The 21,857-nt window shown below is 37.8% G+C and overlaps 1 protein-coding gene across 3 annotated transcripts in view; it reads left to right on the forward strand.

Annotated features, from left to right (window-relative positions):
• The window catches only part of LOC136847135 (uncharacterized), an 84,137-nt gene that overhangs the window by 28,341 nt on the left and 33,939 nt on the right, over nt 1–21,857 (forward strand). For 2 of the 3 annotated variants that reach the window (XM_067118502.1, XM_067118503.1), the window contains exons 4-8: nt 366–480; nt 3,355–3,489; nt 6,084–6,215; nt 7,674–7,811; nt 8,099–8,218. In XM_067118502.1, coding sequence (XP_066974603.1) covers nt 366–480; nt 3,355–3,489; nt 6,084–6,215; nt 7,674–7,811; nt 8,099–8,218 — 640 coding nt within the window. Of the gene's footprint in view, nt 1–365; nt 481–3,354; nt 3,490–6,083; nt 6,216–7,673; nt 7,812–8,098; nt 8,219–10,862; nt 11,823–21,857 lie in introns of those variants that run through there. The other variant, XM_067118501.1, reaches the window with a different exon arrangement.

A 21,857-nucleotide genomic window follows, 5' to 3' on the forward strand; every position in this document is an offset into this window, starting at 1 on the left:
GCACCGTTAGTGCACCTCACGTGGTGCACTGTAGGCATTACTTAAGGGTCTTTGGCCCCTATCAGCAGCCTCTTTCATCCCTTTTACTGTACCTCCGTTCATATTCTTTCTTCGATCTGACTTTTCCACCCTCTCTACCAATTGTTTCATAGCTTAAATACAAGGTTACACCTTTCAAACCTTCTTACTCTCAATTTCCCTTTCAAAACTGAATGACCTCATAGGTCCCAGCATTTGACCTTTGGTCTAAATTCTGTAATGTATAGTTTGTACATTATGAAAACCATTTACAAGAAAATAAATGTATGTGAACCATCAACATAAACAGCATAATAATTCAGCCTTTTTCTTCTCTTCGACAACAGGAAAAATGTGTTCTGAAAGGCGTGAGAAAGTGCGTCAGTTCTGCAAACGATTGCCAAGGTTCTATCGCACAAGGCTTTGAGTGCAAGAATGACAAGATATGCTGTATTCTGGGAGGTCTGTATTAAAATTATTATTATTATTATTATTATTATTATTATTATTATTATTATTATTATTATTATTATTATTATTATTATTATTATTATTATTGTCGTTGGTGTTGTTCTTGGTGTTAAAAACTAGCGGGACATTTCTTATCTTTACAGTATTTTCCCCCAATATTGCTGATTCATTTTTAAAAGTTCTACGTGATTTACACGTTAGGTTTCTGGTCTGTATTTATTAATTGTTCATTATCAATCTTTCTTGTTTATGATTATCCAGTAATTTATTTTAGATAATCCTGAGAACAGCACTAACCCCGAAACAGTTCTCTGCCCTGTACGTCAGGTGCCCTCCGAGATTTAGGCATTTAAGTGAATGTCTACGCTTTTTACAATACTTATCCCCGTAGGAGGGTGCTTTCGTCAGTGCACCTCACGTGGCTGTACAGTAAGCATTACTTAACGATCTTTGCAGCGCCTCTCGGGCCCTAGTTGCAACGGCTCTCATTTCTTTTACTCTACCTCTGTTCATATTCTCTTTCTTTCGTCTGACTTTCCACCTTCTCTAAAAATTGTTTCCTAGTGCTACTGCGAGGTTTTCATCGTGTTACGCCTTTAAAACTTTCTCACTGTCAATTTCTGTTTCAGCGCTGAATGATCTCATAGGTCCCTTCGCTTGGCCTGTGGCCTAAATTCTTTATTCTGTCGTATTCTACTCTGTAGGGAGATTGGGAATGGCCTATGATCAGATTTCAAAGGGATTAAAGTTTGTCTCTTTCAAACTGCTAAGAAAACAAAGAGGAACTTTGTAGTATTTCCGTCGATGCAAAAGAATGATTTTAATGCACCCTAGTGAAACTGATTTTAGTCAGTGACCTTCTACAATTCTTTGGTACAGTCAGTGGCCAACCTCATGTCTTCCAACTTTAACACAGAACTGCTAATTTGACGTGAACTTCAGTTTCATCATTGTTCATTAAAGTGCCTATTGGAATGTGTTGAGCACTTAACAGGTCCCTCCCAGGTACGGGCTTAGTTGTCAGAGAAGGCGCTGACAATTTATGGACAGTTGATGACGATCCCTGTTAATGATGAGAGAAACTTGTGGTTTGATAAAAGGGGGGAGGAATCCGGGGATAGAAGATGTTTTCAAAATTATTGACAATCAGTTTTTTTTTCGGCAGTGTTTCATTACTTACGCCGTCTAAGTACTCACCAAGATCGTTGCTCAAATGCCACAGCTGCTTGAATCTGCACTCTGCCAAGCTGACGTATGCTAGATCAGTATTTCCTGCGAAGAGCGTTTTTTGCATTTTGAGTAATCTTGAGCTTTACCTATGATAATGCGGGTCACACTATAACAGTGATCCATTTATTGATTTCAGTTTTGTTGCAAAGCTTCCGAAATAGTGCCAAAGGAAACTGAATGCATTTAACGTACATCTAAGTTTTAAAATATTTGTTGGCGACACTAGTTTGACACGGCTATTGCCTTATTCCGGCAATGGTCATATGAAACAGCTGATTTCCTGTGGCAGGAAATCAGCTTTGAATTAATAAAGAGAGCATTCTTAATTGTCCAGTTCCAGTGTAGGATAATGAGTGGTCGCCAGAGCTTTTTGAAGGTCTCTGTTTTGTCGTCCTGAGATGACCAGAACAGGAATATTGTCCTTATACAATGCGACACTCATCTACATCCAGTAGGTTACCTTACATAACGTATTAAAGTATGTTAGGGAGACTAATGCAAGATGAAAGTGGACCAAATAGAATGTAATGAAGGTGTGATAAACTGTCTCAATAAGCATTTTCATGACAGAGTAGGATATCCAAAAATCACTTGCAATATCAAACATGTAGAACACTTTGGGCACTTGGGAGCTTTGGTAAAAGTCATTAGTAGCATTAAGAAATGAATATTTTACCAAAACTAACCGAGTCCCATCTCTTTTGGTGACAATTGCAGAACTACTCATGCAGTAAATGTTAAAATACCCACATATCTTCTATTTTATGCAGTCATCATTTTTAGCAAGGAAGAGTTCCTTTGCCTTACAGAGAAATGTGACTAAAAAGTTCCCTGTCAACCTCAAACAAGTGACTTTGCTTAGCTTGCGAGCCAGTAGTGTCTGTCTGCAGTGACATCGTCATATCCCAGAACCTCTTCCACCTCAGTGAAATTCTTTGGCCTCTTTCATGCAAGGTGAATTACTTCACCCCCAGGCCTTTTTTCTCTGTTACATACTTCACATTTCCAGGAAACAAAACATAATGAATGTGCTTGCTAAAGAAAGAGTCTTAATCATCTGACGTATTTTTTAACCTGGAATCCCAACACTACGTTTCATGTTTGTGTGTATACAGGTTGAGCAGACAGTTCGTGTTATAACCCATGGCCTCTTCGACAGAGCAATAGACCTTTTGAGGAGTGGTAAATAAATGCTGTTCGTTCATAAATAATATGCCTATGTGGCGTAAGGGCATTATCTGATAATATCCTTTGATTCCTCATAAAATTAACTGCGGAACACCTCTGTCCTTGACAAGCATACTAGTTGCCAACACTTCGCTGAAAAACTTGGTTTCCAAGTAGACACATTTACTGATCTCTGTAATTCAGAGCTTGTTTATAATTTACACTCGGCTGCATTCAGTTATACCTTCAAGAAACTCCACTGGCACTGTCTAAGTGCTGGTGAACTATTAAAAAATTAGGTGTATGTAATACTTTGGTTCCAAATTCTCTTCCTACCTTTGTGGTTCAGTTGGTGGTGCTTTTGCTTTTCAATCGAGAGTCCTAGACTAGGTCCCGATGTGAGTTAGAATTCTCTTTCTATTGCTCACGTCATGTTGTGTTCATTTCTGACAGTCTTCGTGTTTTCAGGAGTAGGACAAGCTACAACGAACACATGCGAGAAGAAGGCCTCCAGGACTTGTGTCAGTTCAAAACGTGAGTGCAGCGGCGTCATCAAAAAAAAGTTCACTTGCGACGGCACCAAACTATGTTGTGCACAAGGACGTAAGTATATAGTGCTGGTTACTGTTTTTATCTTTAAATCTCATTTCTAAGAAGAGAGTAAATACATATTCGGTTCTTTTGTGTTTTGTTTAAATATGTATCTGAGTCTGCTGATGAGGAAATTGGCAAATGAAAGGAAATCACTTTAAATCAAATTAATTTGAAGCTTTTTCTAGTGCCTTTGAAAATATATAGATAAAAAAAATGTATCGTTTTTGAAGATTCAGAGACGTCTTCTGTCCTAGCCATCCTGAAATGTGTAGCCAATAATGAGCTGCAAATCGTTGGCACATTAGGTGGCCTACCCCAAAATGTCCGTGTTAAATACTGAAGAGGATTTTGACCCTAATATTTTAACTTGAACCTTTTAAGGGTATTGGTCACAACATACATTGTCAGTCATATGTGTAGCCACATCAAAAGCAAGAGGGGCACTGGCAACTTACCAGAACTTGGTTAAGGACCTTACTCATAATGAGCGGAACTGGGATCATGTGTTTTATCAAATATTTGAAAGAATTCAACCCTGAAGTATAGTTTGAAATTCTAGACGTTCCCTCATTGATACAAGGAATCTCTCCCTACCTACCTATGTTTCCCAGTTGTTCGTGTTCGAGATGCAAATGCACTATGATATTCACACCGTTCGTTACCTGGATTTATTACTACAAAAAATAACAGATGCTTGAGTCCTCACCTTTTCGGCTTGAAGTATCGTAGAATCTGAGCTTATACTGCAAACATTTCTTTTTAACACTCAGAATAATTTCTCATAGCTTTTGGCCGTGATTCATGTTAATTTCCATACATTAGGTCAATAGATTTTAACCATAGCACCCCAGGGAATTAAATCTGCAGAGGGCACACACACCAGCTTGATAGAGATGTAAACTTTTTTTATCCTTTTTGATATTTGTGAGACACTTTTATGGTTCAGAGAATGGTAATACCATACTCACTTTTCCACACAGCAATACAATTAGCGTCTCTCCTTGGTAGCAGAAGATATAGTACACTGCATTCTGACCTATTTGCTCTTGGAGACTTCAGGTAATTTTCTCAGTAATAGCTGCCTGTTCCTCAGGTTAACAGAAGCTTCACATTTTCAGCTTCACAGGCAAACAGCATTGTATCTGAAAGTCATATTAGGCATTGTTTGGATTTTTTTTTTTTTTTTACTAAATATTAGCTCTAAACTTACATTTGATTCATTTAGCTCACGAACAAATACGGCTTCAAAATTTTTAGGCCTTGTCGTGAATGAATATTCCAAATATCCTTTTCATCAACGATGTGGCACAAAGTACTATTGTGAGATCTCTACATGACAGTTGTTAGAAATTCCCATTTCTCTTATATTCATATTAATCATCCGAAAGATAATCTAAAACTGAGCTTTTAAGACAAAAGTGAAGGTACTTTCTTTCCGACCTCCACGGTTTGCAGACAGTTTAGCTGCTGTCATTTAGCTTTGAAAAAGTTATTTTTATGCTGGCCTCTCTACTGGTCTAGTGAAACTGAAGTTTGCCAATAGCAAAAACGTGGACAACTTCAGTTGACAAATTCAAGGAACCTTACTGGCATAGAATTTAGAACTTATGGATATATTCATTTATGCATATAACCCTCAGTTTGCTCAGAAGAGTGTTACAACCCACCAAAGACCTTGTGACTATGTGAAGAGACAACATGAAAGTATGAGTGGGGCCACACTTATGATTTACTGTTTTGTTCTGAACTCTGGTCGATTAAGTGTAGATTAATTCCGTTCTTTTCATGTACATTTGGGGAGTGAGTAAAGAAACAATTAGAAATATAAAATTTTTACCATTCGATAACGAGGAAAACATTGTTTGGTGGCGAGTAATCAATACTAAGAGGGTTTTTCTGTTTGAGATGGTTCAGGTACGTAAAATGATTAGGAATTAATTTGGGGAAATATTTGCAATGGTAATATGCCTTCAGAAAAGTTTAATGGATTTCAGGGAATAACGATAAAGTAACAGTGAGAAAATGAAGCAACTGACAGTAAGGAATTATTGTAGAGGATGGTGAGAGAATAAATTTAAAGTAAATAGAAAAACTGTACAAACATTAGAGAAGAGATGATACAAAGAAACTGTGTTGTATGGGAACACCTTATATTTTTAGATGATCATTTGATTTGGAATCTAAAGCAATGTTGCGAAGGATAGTGAAAGAGCGTAAGAAGAATTTAGATAAGATGATGGCAAATGATATTAAACTAAAAAATAGGAATTGCTCAGATTGTAACTCTCTACTGAGCCTTTAAAGTTATAGGAAGTAATGCTGTTAGAATGCTGTCAATAATAAACAGTGTATGCTGAACAGATAATCTTGTTAAGTCTCTTATAAAAAAAATTAAACTGAAGGAAATAAGGAATGGAAGAAGCACAAAGTTGTACTTGTAAGGAAGATGGAAACGTTGTTCAGAACAAACATATGAAAAAACATCCTTGTGTTTAATCATTGCTTCATGCCAGATCAGTTGAAAGCCTAACCCCACCTCCCCCCGAAAGAATTAAATGTCCAATAATTCAATTCTGTCTTTTATTTTATTTTCGGAAACGCAGCAACCTCGGTGGCACCGCCAAGAAAATTAGCCAGTGCTATGAAGCCGAAGCCACAAGATTCAGACGATCAAGGAGGTAACAAGGGAAGGAAACCCACTGCTTTTCCCAAGGCCGGATCCACGCCATCTTCAAGTAAATATTGTACCTCTCGTTATTTCCGGGAAAGATAAAATTCGTATATGTTTACAGCAAGTAGGCATACATATATACGTACTTATATGAATATGTATACATCTGTGTCTTGGCTTCCGCTTTATTATACTTTTGTCACTATTATTATTATTATTATTATTATTATTATTATTATTATTATTATTATTATTATTATTATTATTATTATTATTATTATTACACTGATGGCTCGGATTGCGCCACTGGAAAAATCCCGGCAGCCCGTCAACCTAGTGGTCGGAAAAAACCCGAGAGGTTCAGTAGGAGAATAGGTGCCAGCCCTCAGGCTGGGGAGTTAAACAGTGAGCCTAGCGACACACTGGCCACGTGTCATAGGTATTGAGACCTGTATCCACAGTCCAATGGTGTGAGGAATAAAGGACCTCAGGAACTGAGAGGTTCGACAATGAGTCATACTTACTGCATGTTGGTGCTGCTATTCAGCAGTTCTGCTTGCTCTCGGCAGGAAGAGCGGATTAGGCAACAATTGTGAATGTGACAGATCTCTGTTAAAATACAGCTTATGAAAAATATACCAGGATGCAGCTTTACAGTTTCTAAACGAGTCTTTTGAATCATGGGTAAACCCATCTAGACTCTATCTACCATTCCACACTGAATTCACGATTCACTTTCTTCTCCCAGAACCTTGGGTCAACATCCACTGTCCTTTCTCTGGCTTCTTGCATGAGTTCGTTTTAAAGATTCTGGGCAACTGGGGATACAAAAAACACCCATATCTCAGTGGCACTTTTACACCAATATAGATACTGCATCGCTTATATATTCTTATACAGATTTCACTTCTATCGTCACAACTTCCAATCACTCTCGGTAATATATCTTAATAATATATACATTCTAAACGCACTCCACGTTCTCCATCGATTCTTGCATAAGCTTTTTCAAGGCTCCTTTATTTCAGACTTCATATATCAGTGCACCAAAAAAACAATTTATTGCACCTTATTCCTCATCCAACCCTCAATGTTTTTCCTTTATTTACCCTTCTGTCATCTGTTGTACTTTCTGAATCCAAATCCTTCAGCACGCCTTCCTTGATATGATAAGTAACAGTAACTTCTTGCTCACATAATTCTTACAGTCACCTCTGTACAGTTTCTTACAACATACTGAAAGTTGGCCATTACACTCAGTAGGTCGTTATCCAGAATTTTCTCGCAGTTGTGCCTTAGCTGTCCATGTTAATTATTATCACTGACTGGTCGAAATTGCAAATTTATGGCCTAACAAATGCATAGGCCTAAATGTAATAATCAAGAGACAGACAACCTATTACCTCGACACACCAGTGTTTTGAAAGTATGATAATTGTGGAAAGGATTTAATTTTGTTATTAATGTTTGTTTCTCTTTTGTATGAATTTGTTTATTTATTCTCTGGTCGTTGTTGTTTCAGTATGTCCACCACCAAATCCGGCTTGTACGAATAAGAAAGGAATTTGTCAGAAAAAAACTACGAGTTGCCCCGGGCCAGTCTATCGCGGAAAAAAGTACTGCCCAAACGCCCCAACCTGCGTTTGCTGTGGCCCAGAAAGTGAGTTCAGTTTTTCGTATTATGGAGAAAAGAAAGAACTAATCGGTTGTGTATAAAAAAATGGGTGTTTTAACGTTTTTGTTTTGTATTTATGTTAGAAAATTAAGAGCGTCGACAGAGCAGTTTTACTATAATCCGGTGTTTTTTTTTTATTTCGTAGACAGTGGCAGCCACAGAAAATGCAACTATTTCTTGACAGTATAATTCAGTGGTTCGACCAATGCAGTTTTGGAAAGTTGAGATCGTTTCTGGACGAGACTTAACTTTATGAATTCCCTCTCTTGCAGAACCCTGCCCACAAACGTCAAAATGCACCAAAAACCTCGGAAAATGCCAAAATAAGAGCGTCAGCTGCCCTGGAAAAACAAGAAAAGGCTGTAAAGGAAAGAACTGCATCTGCTGCGTTCGTAAGTCAAATCCGTAGTAGTAGTAGTAGTAGTAGTAGTAGTAGTAGTAGTAGCAGTAGTAGTAGTAGTAGTAGTAGTAGTAGTAGTAGGGATACATTTTGCATTGGATCTCACGCTCGCCGGACAAACGGTGAAATACGAACAGATTTTATTACATTAAACTTTTTGACAATCTCAGTACAAAGCAGACAATACTGATGAAAGATGAAATCGCGTGACTTCGTTAGGTCAGTAAATTAATCCGCCGATGCTGGCTACTTGTTGCAGAATTTAGCGTCACGATGATGCAAGAAGGAACGAAAAGCGCGCAAGGGTGATGCCCCCCCCCACCCCCCTGTTTGAATATGGCAGAAAATATTGCATTCCTGCAACCACTTTTCCCTCCACTTCGAGACTTTTCTAGATTATTTGATATCTTTTTTTTTTTTTTTCCTAACAGACTCAAAAAAGCCTACAGGAATACAGGATGGAATTGTCTGAGCTATGAAAACAATTTTCAAGGACATATACTGTACATTATATATATAAATATATATATATATATATATATATATATATATATATATATATATATATATATATATATATATATATATACATACTATATATATATATATATATATATATATATATATATGTGTGTATATATATATATATGTATATATATAATATATATATATATATATATATATATTATATATATATATATACACACACACACAAGCACACACACATATATACATATATATATGCATATACATATAATGTACAGTATATGCCCTTGAAAATTATTTTCATACATCAGCCAATTCCATCCTATAATCCTGTAGGCTTTTTTAATGTTAGAAAGAAAGGAAATTAATAATTGTGTATGGCTAAGAAATGTAGGGAAAAGTGGTTTTGTGTATATGTATATATATATATATATATATATATATATATATATATATATATATATATATATATATATATATATATATATATAATGTATATACATATACACAAATATATATTTTATACTGCATATATATATATATATATATATATATATATATATATATATATATATATATGTGTGTGTGTGTGTGTGTGTGTGTGTGTAAGAATGGGTAAAATGGATAACTGTTTCTTTGTGTAAGGGTAAATGCGGTACGAGTGTCTGTAAGAATAACAGGGGAAATCGGTACCCAAATAACCAAACAATTACTAGGGTATTAGCTGTGTGAATTTAGACAAATTAGAGGTTGTCTGGACTAAGCGAATTTTATGAAACAGTTATGTGAGAATTTGACAATAGAGTAAAATCTGCTCGTGGTATACAGGATCTTACGAAAGTTTCTGATGAAATTGAAATAGATGCAACCTACAGGATGTGCATCTTAATTTGTTAAGATGGACTAGTATCTATTAAAAATGAAAGTGAAACATGTAGTGTTTGTTGATGGGGAAGTGGATGGTTAAGTGTAACAATGGGTCTAAATTAAGAGTGTTATGTTGTCATAACTGTTAAATGTCTTTATGGATGGAGGTAAGCCTGAAGTTAGACAAGGAGCAAGAGATATAGTTGTAAAGCAGATGTAATCACAGGGTGGTTAGAATGAGATTTGCTAATGATAATTTAAGTGGAGAAGATATAGTGAGAGAAGATGCCTACTCTGGTGAAAGGATTTGAAAGTCTCTGTAAGAAAAAATGAACAGTAAATGAGAGCAAAGGAAAGCTTATGAAAGAAAATATAATCCAGGAATATGGAACAATGAATGGTATTAAGGATTATGGAAGAGAAGTAGCAAGGTTAATGCAAAAGGTGACTCTCTTTTATAGAAGTGAAGTTTAATGAACGTGGGAGAAATAACTTTAAACTGTTAAGAAGAATCGTTTTTCACAGTATATGTTGGTTGAGAAGACAGAAAGGGTTGTAAATGTGGCGACAGCTGTAAAGCTCTTGGATAGTTTGGCCTTGTAGAGAGAACGGGAGATCGGAATGGGGAAGAGTGTATAATTATGAGTTACTGGAAAGAAGCAAGGAAGACCTAGAATGAGAAGTGGTATTGGGATGGAAATGCCATAGTGCCCAGGATGAAAGTACAAGCAATATAGAAGTGGGTGGGACAGTGCAAGTAAGATAATTCATCTCAGTTTTGGTGAGCCTTCTGTGTAAGTATATGATGCGGCTGAAGTTATGGAAGCCTTTTTTCAAATGAGGATTAAATTAATCTCAAGGTCTCAAGATCGACCATGGTTAATACTTGGTTCAGTCATTGTGGTAGTGACTATTGTCTTGATGTTTTTTCAGGGCCCACTACCAATAACACTTGATCTGTCCTAAAGCACTGTTTTGCTAGAGTACATTTCTCTTGTGGTCATCCCAAGTTGGTCAAGATACTACTCAGAGCGTGCTTGATGATGCTGATGCCTTACTGAATACAAGAACCTCCCAACATTTTAAAGGATTGCTAATTCTTCTGCTTGTTTCAGTTTTACATATTATGAGTGTTATTATTATTGCTAACAATGTGCACACATTCTTGATGAACTAACTCTGACGGTCATTCTTGTGTTGGAGTTTCCACACTGGAAATATAAAGGACAAGATGTTTGATATTTGGCCGAAGCATATCTAAGTGAGGTCTTCCCTTTCAACAGCCAAGCCTACAACGGTTGTGCCAACTACAACAAAGACTCCAACAACCACTACAGCGCCTCCAACAACAACTACAGCGCCTCCAACAACAACTACAGTGCCTCCAACAACAACAACAGCGCCTCCAACAACAACAACAGCGCCTCCAACAACACCAACACCGCCTCCAGCAACGACTACAGCGCCTCCAACAGCAACAACAAAGGCTCCTGCAACCACTGCTGGACCGACCCCTGCTGGTCGATAGCCTCTGTAGCCCCAGTTGCAGCATCTACTGGACATCCACGGCAAAATGAGAATCGTTCACTTGCTCTTTAATTAATTTTTAATTATCACTTGATAATAAATAGTCATTGACTTGTTTTTCTGTAGTATCTCAAGAGCTACATTACATTTAAAGACTCTGTTGGATTCTGTCACCAAGACAATAAAAGTTATGCAGTGCAATTGAATAATTTTTTGGCACCTTTAACTAGACCACAAGGTAATTTAAGATAGTTTTGTTTAGTTTGGTACAGCATTATCAGTGGTTTAATAATTATAAATACGTTAACCCTTTGCTCATGGTCTTTCACCTTTATGTACTAAATTATCATCATTCTGCATTATGTATTCTTTTACAAAAAACCTGAATTCTGTTTGCAAATTAACTGGCAAGTGTATAAACCCCTTTATATGGTCAGGAAAATCAACTTTCACCAGCTCGAGTTTCACCAGTGTCCATTTGAAACCTGTCATTCCTAAAATAGATTCATTATTCTTTTCCAGCGTAAATTGTTGACAATTGAGGTTTAGGGACAGCAGCCATGAAATTGTTCATCAGAGACCATTCTTTGGCCTAGTATATTAGCCTGCAATAGATAGTATTACCCTAAAACTAATATTGACTATAAATTCGTGGGATACTCTTATGAAGCTTTTAGTAACCGTTATTTGTGAACTTGCTGGCAATTAGTATGGCTTGTTAACTTTAATTTTGTTCGTCTGGTTGTATCATTGAGAAAATATTTCCTACTAAGGGATTCAGAGCCGATGAACCACGGTTTTTCAGCAACACCTTTATATCAAAGCATCAGATAAAGATGAAAGTTGGCAGATGTATATTTTATAACCCTACCTAATTTTTGCAAGTATTATTTAGTACCTAAGTTTGATAGTTTGATATATATAGAGTTAAATGAAGTTGCCGATGTTGAAACCGAGAAAATCACAGACAGGGATCCTAAATCCATTTGTGACGTAAACATATGACGTCATGAGGCTCTGCCCATCCACAAGGTAGGCAGTAACTTCCAGTAAGTCACTAGCAGGTGAATGATATGCTTACACAGTGTAGGCTTCAATAAATTCGATAATGGCCAGCAGGATATGGAATTGTCCCCGTGGTTGCAAGACTACATTTGTTCTACGGCTCGCCACTTTTTATACAAGCAAGAAGACCCGTGGCAAGATTTACTATAGCGTGAATAGGTAATTATTTCAATGGTGGGTAATATATACTCGGAAACTCGCATCTCTTGCTGCAGCAAATAGAAGGCTCAGTGTCGAAACCTGAGGTAAAACAAAACAGATTGTCTTTTTTTCTTATTCCTGCCCTAAATAGATTTAGATCTAATAACAAATGAGCTATAGACTGGTTCATTATGTGGTTGAATTACATACTTTGAGTTATTTGTAAGGTAGAAACAATACGAATATGAAGAAAATGGAAGAATTCTAAGCTAAAATCTTAGTCCCAACAACTGCTGTGGAAGTTGCGATGAAACCTCCACAAAATAATAATAATAATTGAGAATGATAATGCAATCAAGGAAGCGATGACAAATCCTGCTAGCCATCATTGATATCGCTGAAGCCTAGGCTGGGCACTAATATCAGTTAGTGAATATGTCATCGGCAAGTGGGCAGAGCCACAGTGAAGAGACGTTTTCCCCATATGCAAACTTCTCTTTACTGTGGGTGGAGCCTCGTGACGTCGTAGGTTAACGTCACTATTGTGTTCAAAACCCTTACCTGTGATTTTGATGGCTCTGGCATAGGAAACGCACTTTTACTCTGATATGTACCAAAGCTATTGAACTTAGGTACTAAATAATACTGCAAAAATTAGGTAGGGTTATAAAATATATACTTGCCAACTTTCACCTTTATCCAATGCTTTGATACAAAGGTGTTGGCGAAAAACCGTGTTTCATTGGCTTTGAATCCCTTATTAGTACAATTTCTGTCAGTAGATCAAAGAAAAAAACTCTGTAGCTCATATTTTATTTTCAGGGATTAACTTGATCCCCTACATAGTATAACAATGAGGTCACTCCCAATGAGGTCACTCCTTGGTCCAATATTTGCCAATATTCTAAATGCCAATTAATTAACACATTTTTTATCAAAGCCCTGTCATATTAAACCAGCCATTTACATATGGTGCACTGATGACACTTTCTTTAGTTAGTGTTTCGTGAAGAATTATTACTTTAGTTAATAATATATAGCTTTTATTGCCAATGCCAAACCCAATAGTAGCCTTGTTAAATCTGTTTAAGAAATCTTTATTTTTAGCAAAACCTGCTATCCATCAATCTTATTTGCTCAAGTCATTAGAAAATTTCAGATTTGTGCTTGCCTGAATGCAAATGAAGTAAAATCTGGTAATGGAAAACTACCCTCAAGCTTCGAGTACTTTTGTTCCCAAGTTACTTTAAGTTTTATCTTCACGATTTCACCTCCGTAGGGGGTCGTTCCTTGAGTGCACCTCATGCAGTGCACTGTAGGCATTACTTAAGGTTCTTTGCAGCTTCCATTCGGTCCCTAGCTGCCACCCCTTTCATTCCTTTTACTATACCTCCGTTCATATTCTCTTTCTTCCATCTTGCTATCCACCCTCTCCTAACAATTGTTTCTTAGTGCAACTGCGAGGTGTTCCCATTACTATATCCTTTGTCCTTGAAAACAAGTCTGTGGATTACGCAGATGATGCTACTCTATTTGAATCAATCACATCTGATCATAGACCTGTGGTTATTGATTGTCTTACAGAGACTTAGCTGAAATTACTTTATGGTGCAAATTATTGAGGAGTTAGTTTAACCTTAGCAGAACTCGAGTATGATCATCATGAGGTCTAAGATATTGGATCTCCTTCCCAACCCCCATTCTAACTTCTCATTTTTAATGCTTCTTTAACTAATGCAAGTCAGTTAGAGCTCTGCGCGCCATTCATGATCGCTAATTCACTTTTGAGAAACATATTCAGTCTACTTGCGAATCCTTCAAGATTTTTTAAGACCTCTATCTTTAGGATGTATTTTTTTCTTCTTTATTTCTGCCATGTTTTGAAAATTGTATCCCAATCCAGTCTTCAGCAGCTGACATTCTTCATAAACTGTTGGAGAAAACATGAATTACTATAAATAAATTTCTTATAGCACATCTTAGTATTAATCTCCTGCACGTTCAGTTAGATCGTTGTGCCTACTGAATAAATTGTTCTAAATTTTTAAGGAGAGGTTCAGCACCAGACTTAATAGAAATTTCATTCCATCTGTAACCAAATACAAGAGTAATTTTCCTAATGAAGCTGATTCGCTGGAACTTCAGAAGTCCGAAGTAGCTGCGAAGGCTTCTTGGTTGAGCAAGGTTACTGGAGTCTCACTGCATAGTTTTTTGCTTTTGTGTTATTTGTCTTTCTTTGCTTTTTCAGTTTTATAGTTTTCCTGTATTTTGTTCTACCCTACTGCAGTGGCGTAGCTATAGGGGGACGGGGGGGCACCCCCCCAGTCAGATGCTTGGCCTCTCAACTGGGCCCTGCCAGTTTAAATTCCCTTTGTAGCTAAACTTTAACCCTTATTACAGTATTTGATATATTTGCATATAGTAAGAGTTCAAAATTAATTGAAAATTGAGCTCTATAATTTGAAATACAGGTTTAAAAATTACTAACTCACATAGATATATATACACTCGAGAATAGTACATTTTACTAATAACAGAATTGGTGCACTAGTTTTGCGTAATTTTCTTTGGCCCCCCAAAAAATATCTTGGCCCCACCTACGGCCCCCTGGTTGCTTTCCTTATTAGGGCCGTAAGGCTTGTAGCATTTTGCTTTGCTCTGAATACCACTCATGGTTAAGGTTCGCAGTTTGTCTCAGGGTGCTTCCACACTACGGTAAAAAAAAAATGTAAGCACACATCGGCAACTTATCGCATACATATGTAAAGGCTCGCGAAGGTGACCTTTGAAAAGTTGGGTCAGCTATTTGCAGGGTCCATTTTCACTATACACAGCATATAAGAAAAGTGCTGAACCGTTCGCTTACCACAATTGTCGAAGAAACCTCCTTGGTGACAAGACACGGGCTGGCAAATGCGTTTTCAGCAAAGAACGTTCTAGAAGCTGAACCAGTTACAAAATCCGGTTTTGAAGGATGCATGTCGATAGTGACGCCTTGAAATACAGACGCGTGTCTTGCCGAACTTTGACCTCGAATGATGTCATACAAAAGTACGTTCGTTCGTGCGTTACATAATGAATATAATGGGAGGAACCGTTGTTCGAATCGGACTTGTGAGATCCGATTCATGTGTGTCTGAAGATGTGAGTGATTTTTCACATGGAGATTGTCCCAGAGGACTTGTGGAGTGAGTAAGAATTCATATACGTTTTTAGACTTTGTTTTTCAGAACTGTGAACACACGGTATCTCCTGTGACAGTGAAATGTGTGTTTCTGCAATTTTTTACACTTTATGATTTTTAATGTGACGTTTGTTCTTTCACAGGTATTTCTGTTCCACTCCATTCCTATTCCTTTTTCCTCTCTCCCTCCTACAAGGATGAGAGTGGTATGACATTTGAGATGACCTGTTTTAATTGATTGACCTGTTCATGTTTTGACAGATGAGGTATTTTCTGTAATTGGGGGTTTATGATTTTGGAGCATTATTTCCTTAGAAGATTTTCTGGTAGTGTTGAAACATTGGATTTCATTCTTCGTAATTTTTAAGAAGTTATTTTTCGTTGATTTTTGTCAATAAAGGGTTTTAGTTTTGTACTCAGTATCTCATTCCAGTAGTCCTCAGATTTTAGTTAGGGAAAGATATAACTTGTGATGCCGGCTCACGTTACTGCTATCACATAATGTCTCGGAATAAGCGAGATCAAACCTCTGTTCATAAAACAGACTTAAATCAAGTATAGGCTCAGAAGTGGCCTTTACAGTTTTTGGTGGCAGCGTAAAAGGTAGCGTATAAGGTAGTTAGGACAGTTAGAAGGTTTTAAATAATTAGGCATGTATACGTTTCCGAAGAGACATAAATTAGTATTGGCGTCTCAGGATAGGATTTTGTGGGAGTCAGCAGTTGCTGGGGCGAGCTGCGAGCATCTATCTCGCTGGCTAGTGTTTCGTGAAGAGTGTTTTGGGTAGGGGGTAAAAACAGTGATATTGTGCAATAATTGCGATATTAAGACCACTATGCGTGTGTTAAAACATGTGAAGACGCGCTAGTGCTTTTGTCTGTCTCTCTCTTCGCTCGATGGAAATTCGCGCGCTGCTAACGTAAATGTTGTGATGTTATCTTTTTTTCAGTTGTGTTAATGTGAAATTGTCCTTTTCGTTGTGTTGTAACTGGTGATAGGGACAACTGTGTGTTTTTTGTTGTTGAGTTTTAACTAGTATTTCGGTTGCAACGAGTGTTTTACGTCATCACCACGGTGACATAGTAATTGCGTCACGAGTTTGGGCGGAGCGTCGTACTTGCTTTGCCACGCCTAGTGAAGCGCTGAGCGTATTATTTTCTGTTGTGTTTTCCTTTTTTTTTATAGCAATCTGCGGTACGCGTCGGTGTGTATTATGTAAGGGAGATATTTGGTTGTTGTGTTATTTCTGGGAACTTTAATATTTGGGTAGTATCCTACGTGATATTTATGAGTTGCGGGGTGCAAAACAGTTTTTGCACAAGTGTGAATGCACTTCTTGGTTTTTGTAGTCACACACGTATGTGCGTGTGGGTATGTGTGTGTGAGTATGTGGGCAGAGCGCTTGCCTTTGCTTGAGTGACACTTTCCATTTGGACAAAGGGAAGTGTTGATCCAGCAGTTTTTGACATTGAGAGATTTTGATGCAAGCCTCAAATACATTAAAGGTAAGCATAATGTGGTTGCAGATGCATTGAGCAGATATTTTCCAGTTGAGGATGAGGAGTACATACCGAATCCTATGTGAGAGAAGAGAGTAAATATTTGGTGTCTAATGTCTCGGATACTAGTAGTTCTGAGATATCGCATGTAGGGGACAAACACGTTCCTATAGTGCATACTTCGGAGAGAAATAGTGAGTCAGGCAGTCTCGGAAGAGATTGTTGTTCGTGATGATGAGGGAAACGTTGTGTGTTATGTTACTGGTGAAAATGTCACTTGGGACATACCCTTGCTCGAAGAGAAGCAAGATGAAGATAAATTATTATCAGATGCATTCCTGGGTTGTATTGTTGTTATGGTAATGGGTAGTTACGGGTCATTTTTTCCTTTCGGGTGTTAATGGGTTGTAAATGAGCATGACTTGTAGTTTGTTGTAATTCAGGAGGACGTTACTCCGTAGAGTTTTACGAATTTTTAATAGTTCGGGTTCATTGTGATTTCTGATGTAAGCTGCAGTACTTAGTGTAAATTGTGTGCAGAATACCGTAGAGTTTTGTAGATATATGAATTTGAGTTTTTGTTTTTTTTATATGGATCGCAACTGCGGCTAGGGATTTCAACATTCGCACTTGGCGATAGAAATGGGTTACTTTGAGTTAATGGTTTGTTTTCATATGACTTTGGGAATTGTGACATGGGCTAATCTCATAGGAGATTTGACCCGTGTGTTATTATGTTATTATGTTATGATGTGTTTTGTCGTCTGACGCAATATCTTTGAATATAGAGTTACAGAATAAGGGTTTGTTGTTTAGGATTTTGTTTTGGGGAGGTATTTAGTATATCGGACCGAACGGGTCTGATCTTTTACGGGTTGGGATATGTCAGTTAGGATTTCGGAGAGGTTTAGGAAGGTTTTTGATAGGGATATCGAATTTGAGTATTTGGATTTTTCAGTTCTCTTTTTTTAAAATATCAGGGAGCTGTGCCATGAGTAATTGTAGTTGTTAGGATCATAGGAGCGATTGCCATTAAGTCAATTGCTATTGTGTTGAGAATTAGTTGGGTATTGCAAAATATTCGCTAACCGGAGTTGAACCTTGATGTCTTTTACGAGATATGATACCTTTCAGATGTTTAGGATTGCCTTTCGTTATTCAGTGTATGGATAGGATTCTCGAGTATTTTTTTTCTGTTGGATAGAATTTTTTATGAATAGTTTATTAGAGTTAGTGTACTTGATAGTGAGTTGACTGTGGAAATTCCAGGTACCAACTTGGAATTGTTTCACAATGAGAACATATGACGTTTGCACTAGTAGTCTTATCTGGTTCAGTAATAATATGGTATAGGGAATAGATGAGTTACTTTTTGATATGACTGTCGATATGACCGACTCACGGAAAATACCACTCCCTCAAAATGGAGAGGTTGGAATAGCTTCACCGTCCTCAACATATGAGAAAGCTGTCAACGTTACTTCTGCACTTTGGAGAGATGTCGGGCAGGATGTCTTCATGTTGCTGTACTTTCGAGGAGACGTTGGGTGGCGCAAAAAGGATTTGCGAGCCATTCATTTTCGTCGGATCGCTGGGAGACGCAAGAATACATTCAGCTTGGACTGGTGCAGTCGCAAGCCTTTCATCTTGGTTGGATCACCGTTGGCGTGCGCAGTCGCAGGCCTTTCAGCGTGAGGCAGTACCAGGAGTGAAATCGTCTAGATTAATGCGTTTCTTGAATGAACTGGTTGTGCTATAATATCTGTGTTATAAGATATATATATGTTTTGCACCTAGACATTTTGAGGTGGGGTCCACCTCAGGTGCGTGGACCGAGCAATCTGTAAAGGCTCGCGAAGGTGACCTTTGAAAAGTTGGGTCAGCTATTCGCAGGGTCCATTTTCACTATACACAGCATATAAGAAAAGTGCTGAACCGTTCGCATACCACAAGGGTAGAAGAAACCTCCTTGGTGACAAGACACGGGCTGGCAAATGCGTTTTCAGCAAAGAACGTTCTAGAAGCTGAACCAGTTACAAAATCCGGTTTTGAAGGATGCATGTCGATAGTGACGCCTTGAAATACAGACGCGTGTCTTGCCGAACTTTGACCTCGAATGATGTCATACAAAAGTACGTTCGTTCGTGCGTTACATAATGAATATAATGGGAGGAACCGTTGTTCGAATCGGACTTGTGAGATCCGATTCATGTGTGTCTGAAGATGTGAGTGATTTTTCACATGGAGATTGTCCCAGAGGACTTGTGGAGTGAGTAAGAATTCATATACGTTTTTAGACTTTGTTTTTCAGAACTGTGAACACACGGTATCTCCTGTGACAGTGAAATGTGTGTTTCTGCAATTTTTACACTTTATGATTTTTAATGTGACGTTTGTTCTTTCACAGGTATTTCTGTTCCACTCCATTCCTATTCCTTTTTCTCTCTCCCTCCTACAAGGATGAGAGTGGTATGACATTTGAGATGACCTGTTTTAATTGATTGACCTGTTCATGTTTTGACAGATGAGGTATTTTCTGTAATTGGGGTTTATGATTTTGGAGCATTATTTCCTTAGAAGATTTTCTGGTAGTGTTGAAACATTGGATTTCATTCTTCGTAATTTTTAAGAAGTTATTTTTCGTTGATTTTTGTCAATAAAGGGTTTTAGTTTTGTACTCAGTATCTCATTCCAGTAGTCCTCAGATTTTAGTTAGGGAAAGATATAACTTGTGATGCCGGCTCACGTTACTGCTATCACATAATGTCTCGGAATAAGCGAGATCAAACCTCTGTTCATAAAACAGACTTAAATCAAGTATAGGCTCAGAAGTGGCCTTTACAGTTTTTGGTGGCAGCGTAAAAGGTAGCGTATAAGGTAGTTAGGACAGTTAGAAGGTTTTAAATAATTAGGCATGTATACGTTTCCGAAGAGACATAAATTAGTATTGGCGTCTCAGGATAGGATTTTGTGGGAGTCAGCAGTTGCTGGGGCGAGCTGCGAGCATCTATCTCGCTGGCTAGTGTTTCGTGAAGAGTGTTTTGGGTAGGGGTAAAACAGTGATATTGTGCAATAATTGCGATATTAAGACCACTATGCGTGTGTTAAAACATGTGAAGACGCGCTAGTGCTTTTGTCTGTCTCTCTCTTCGCTCGATGGAAATTCGCGCGCTGCTAACGTAAATGTTGTGATGTTATCTTTTTCAGTTGTGTTAATGTGAAATTGTCCTTTTCGTTGTGTTGTAACTGGTGATAGGGACAACTGTGTGTTTTTGTTGTTGAGTTTTAACTAGTATTTCGGTTGCAACGAGTGTTTTACGTCATCACCACGGTGACATAGTAATTGCGTCACGAGTTGGGCGGAGCGTCGTACTTGCTTTGCCACGCCTAGTGAAGCGCTGAGCGTATTATTTTCTGTTGTGTTTTCCTTTTTTTATAGCAATCTGCGGTACGCGTCGGTGTGTATTATGTAAGGAGATATTTGGTTGTTGTGTTATTTCTGGGAACTTTAATATTTGGGTAGTATCCTACGTGATATTTATGAGTTGCGGGGTGCAAAACAGTTTTTGCACAAGTGTGAATGCACTTCTTGGTTTTTGTAGTCACACACGTATGTGCGTGTGGGTATGTGTGTGTGAGTATGTGGGCAGAGCGCTTGCCTTTGCTTGAGTGACACTTTCCATTTGGACAAAGGGAAGTGTTGATCCAGCAGTTTTTGACATTGAGAGATTTTGATGCAAGCCTCAAATACATTAAAGGTAAGCATAATGTGGTTGCAGATGCATTGAGCAGATATTTTCCAGTTGAGGATGAGGGAGTACATACCGAATCCTATGTGAGAGAAGAGAGTAAATATTTGGTGTCTAATGTCTCGGATACTAGTAGTTCTGAGATATCGCATGTAGGGGACAAACACGTTCCTATAGTGCATACTTCGGAGAGAAATAGTGAGTCGGCAGTCTCGGAAGAGATTGTTGTTCGTGATGATGAGGGAAACGTTGTGTGTTATGTTACTGGTGAAAATGTCACTTGGGACATACCCTTGCTCGAAGAGAAGCAAGATGAAGATAAATTATTATCAGATGCATTCCTGGGTTGTATTGTTGTTATGGTAATGGGTAGTTACGGGTCATTTTTTTTCCTTTCGGGTGTTAATGGGTTGTAAATGAGCATGACTTGTAGTTTGTTGTAATTCAGGAGGACGTTACTCCGTGGAGTTTTACGAATTTTTAATAGTTCGGGTTCATTGTGATTTCTGATGTAAGCTGCAGTACTTAGTGTAAATTGTGTGCAGAATACCGTAGAGTTTTGTAGATATATGAATTTGAGTTTTTGTTTTTTTTATATGGATCGCAACTGCGGCTAGGGATTTCAACATTCGCACTTGGCGATAGAAATGGGTTACTTTGAGTTAATGGTTTGTTTTCATATGACTTTGGGAATTGTGACATGGGCTAATCTCATAGGAGATTTGACCCGTGTGTTATTATGTTATTATGTTATGATGTGTTTTGTCGTCTGACGCAATATCTTTGAATATAGAGTTACAGAATAAGGGTTTGTTGTTTAGGATTTTGTTTTGGGAGGTATTTAGTATATCGGACCGAACGGGTCTGATCTTTTTACGGGTTGGGATATGTCAGTTAGGATTTCGGAGAGGTTTAGGAAGGTTTTTGATAGGGATATCGAATTTGAGTATTTGGATTTTTCAGTTCTCTTTTTTTAAAATATCAGGGAGCTGTGCCATGAGTAATTGTAGTTGTTAGGATCATAGGAGCGATTGCCATTAAGTCAATTGCTATTGTGTTGAGAATTAGTTGGGTATTGCAAAATATTCGCTAACCGGAGTTGAACCTTGATGT

This window comes from Macrobrachium rosenbergii, chromosome 16 (assembly GCF_040412425.1).
Source record: "Macrobrachium rosenbergii isolate ZJJX-2024 chromosome 16, ASM4041242v1, whole genome shotgun sequence".
Taxonomy (NCBI): Eukaryota; Metazoa; Arthropoda; class Malacostraca; order Decapoda; family Palaemonidae; genus Macrobrachium; species Macrobrachium rosenbergii.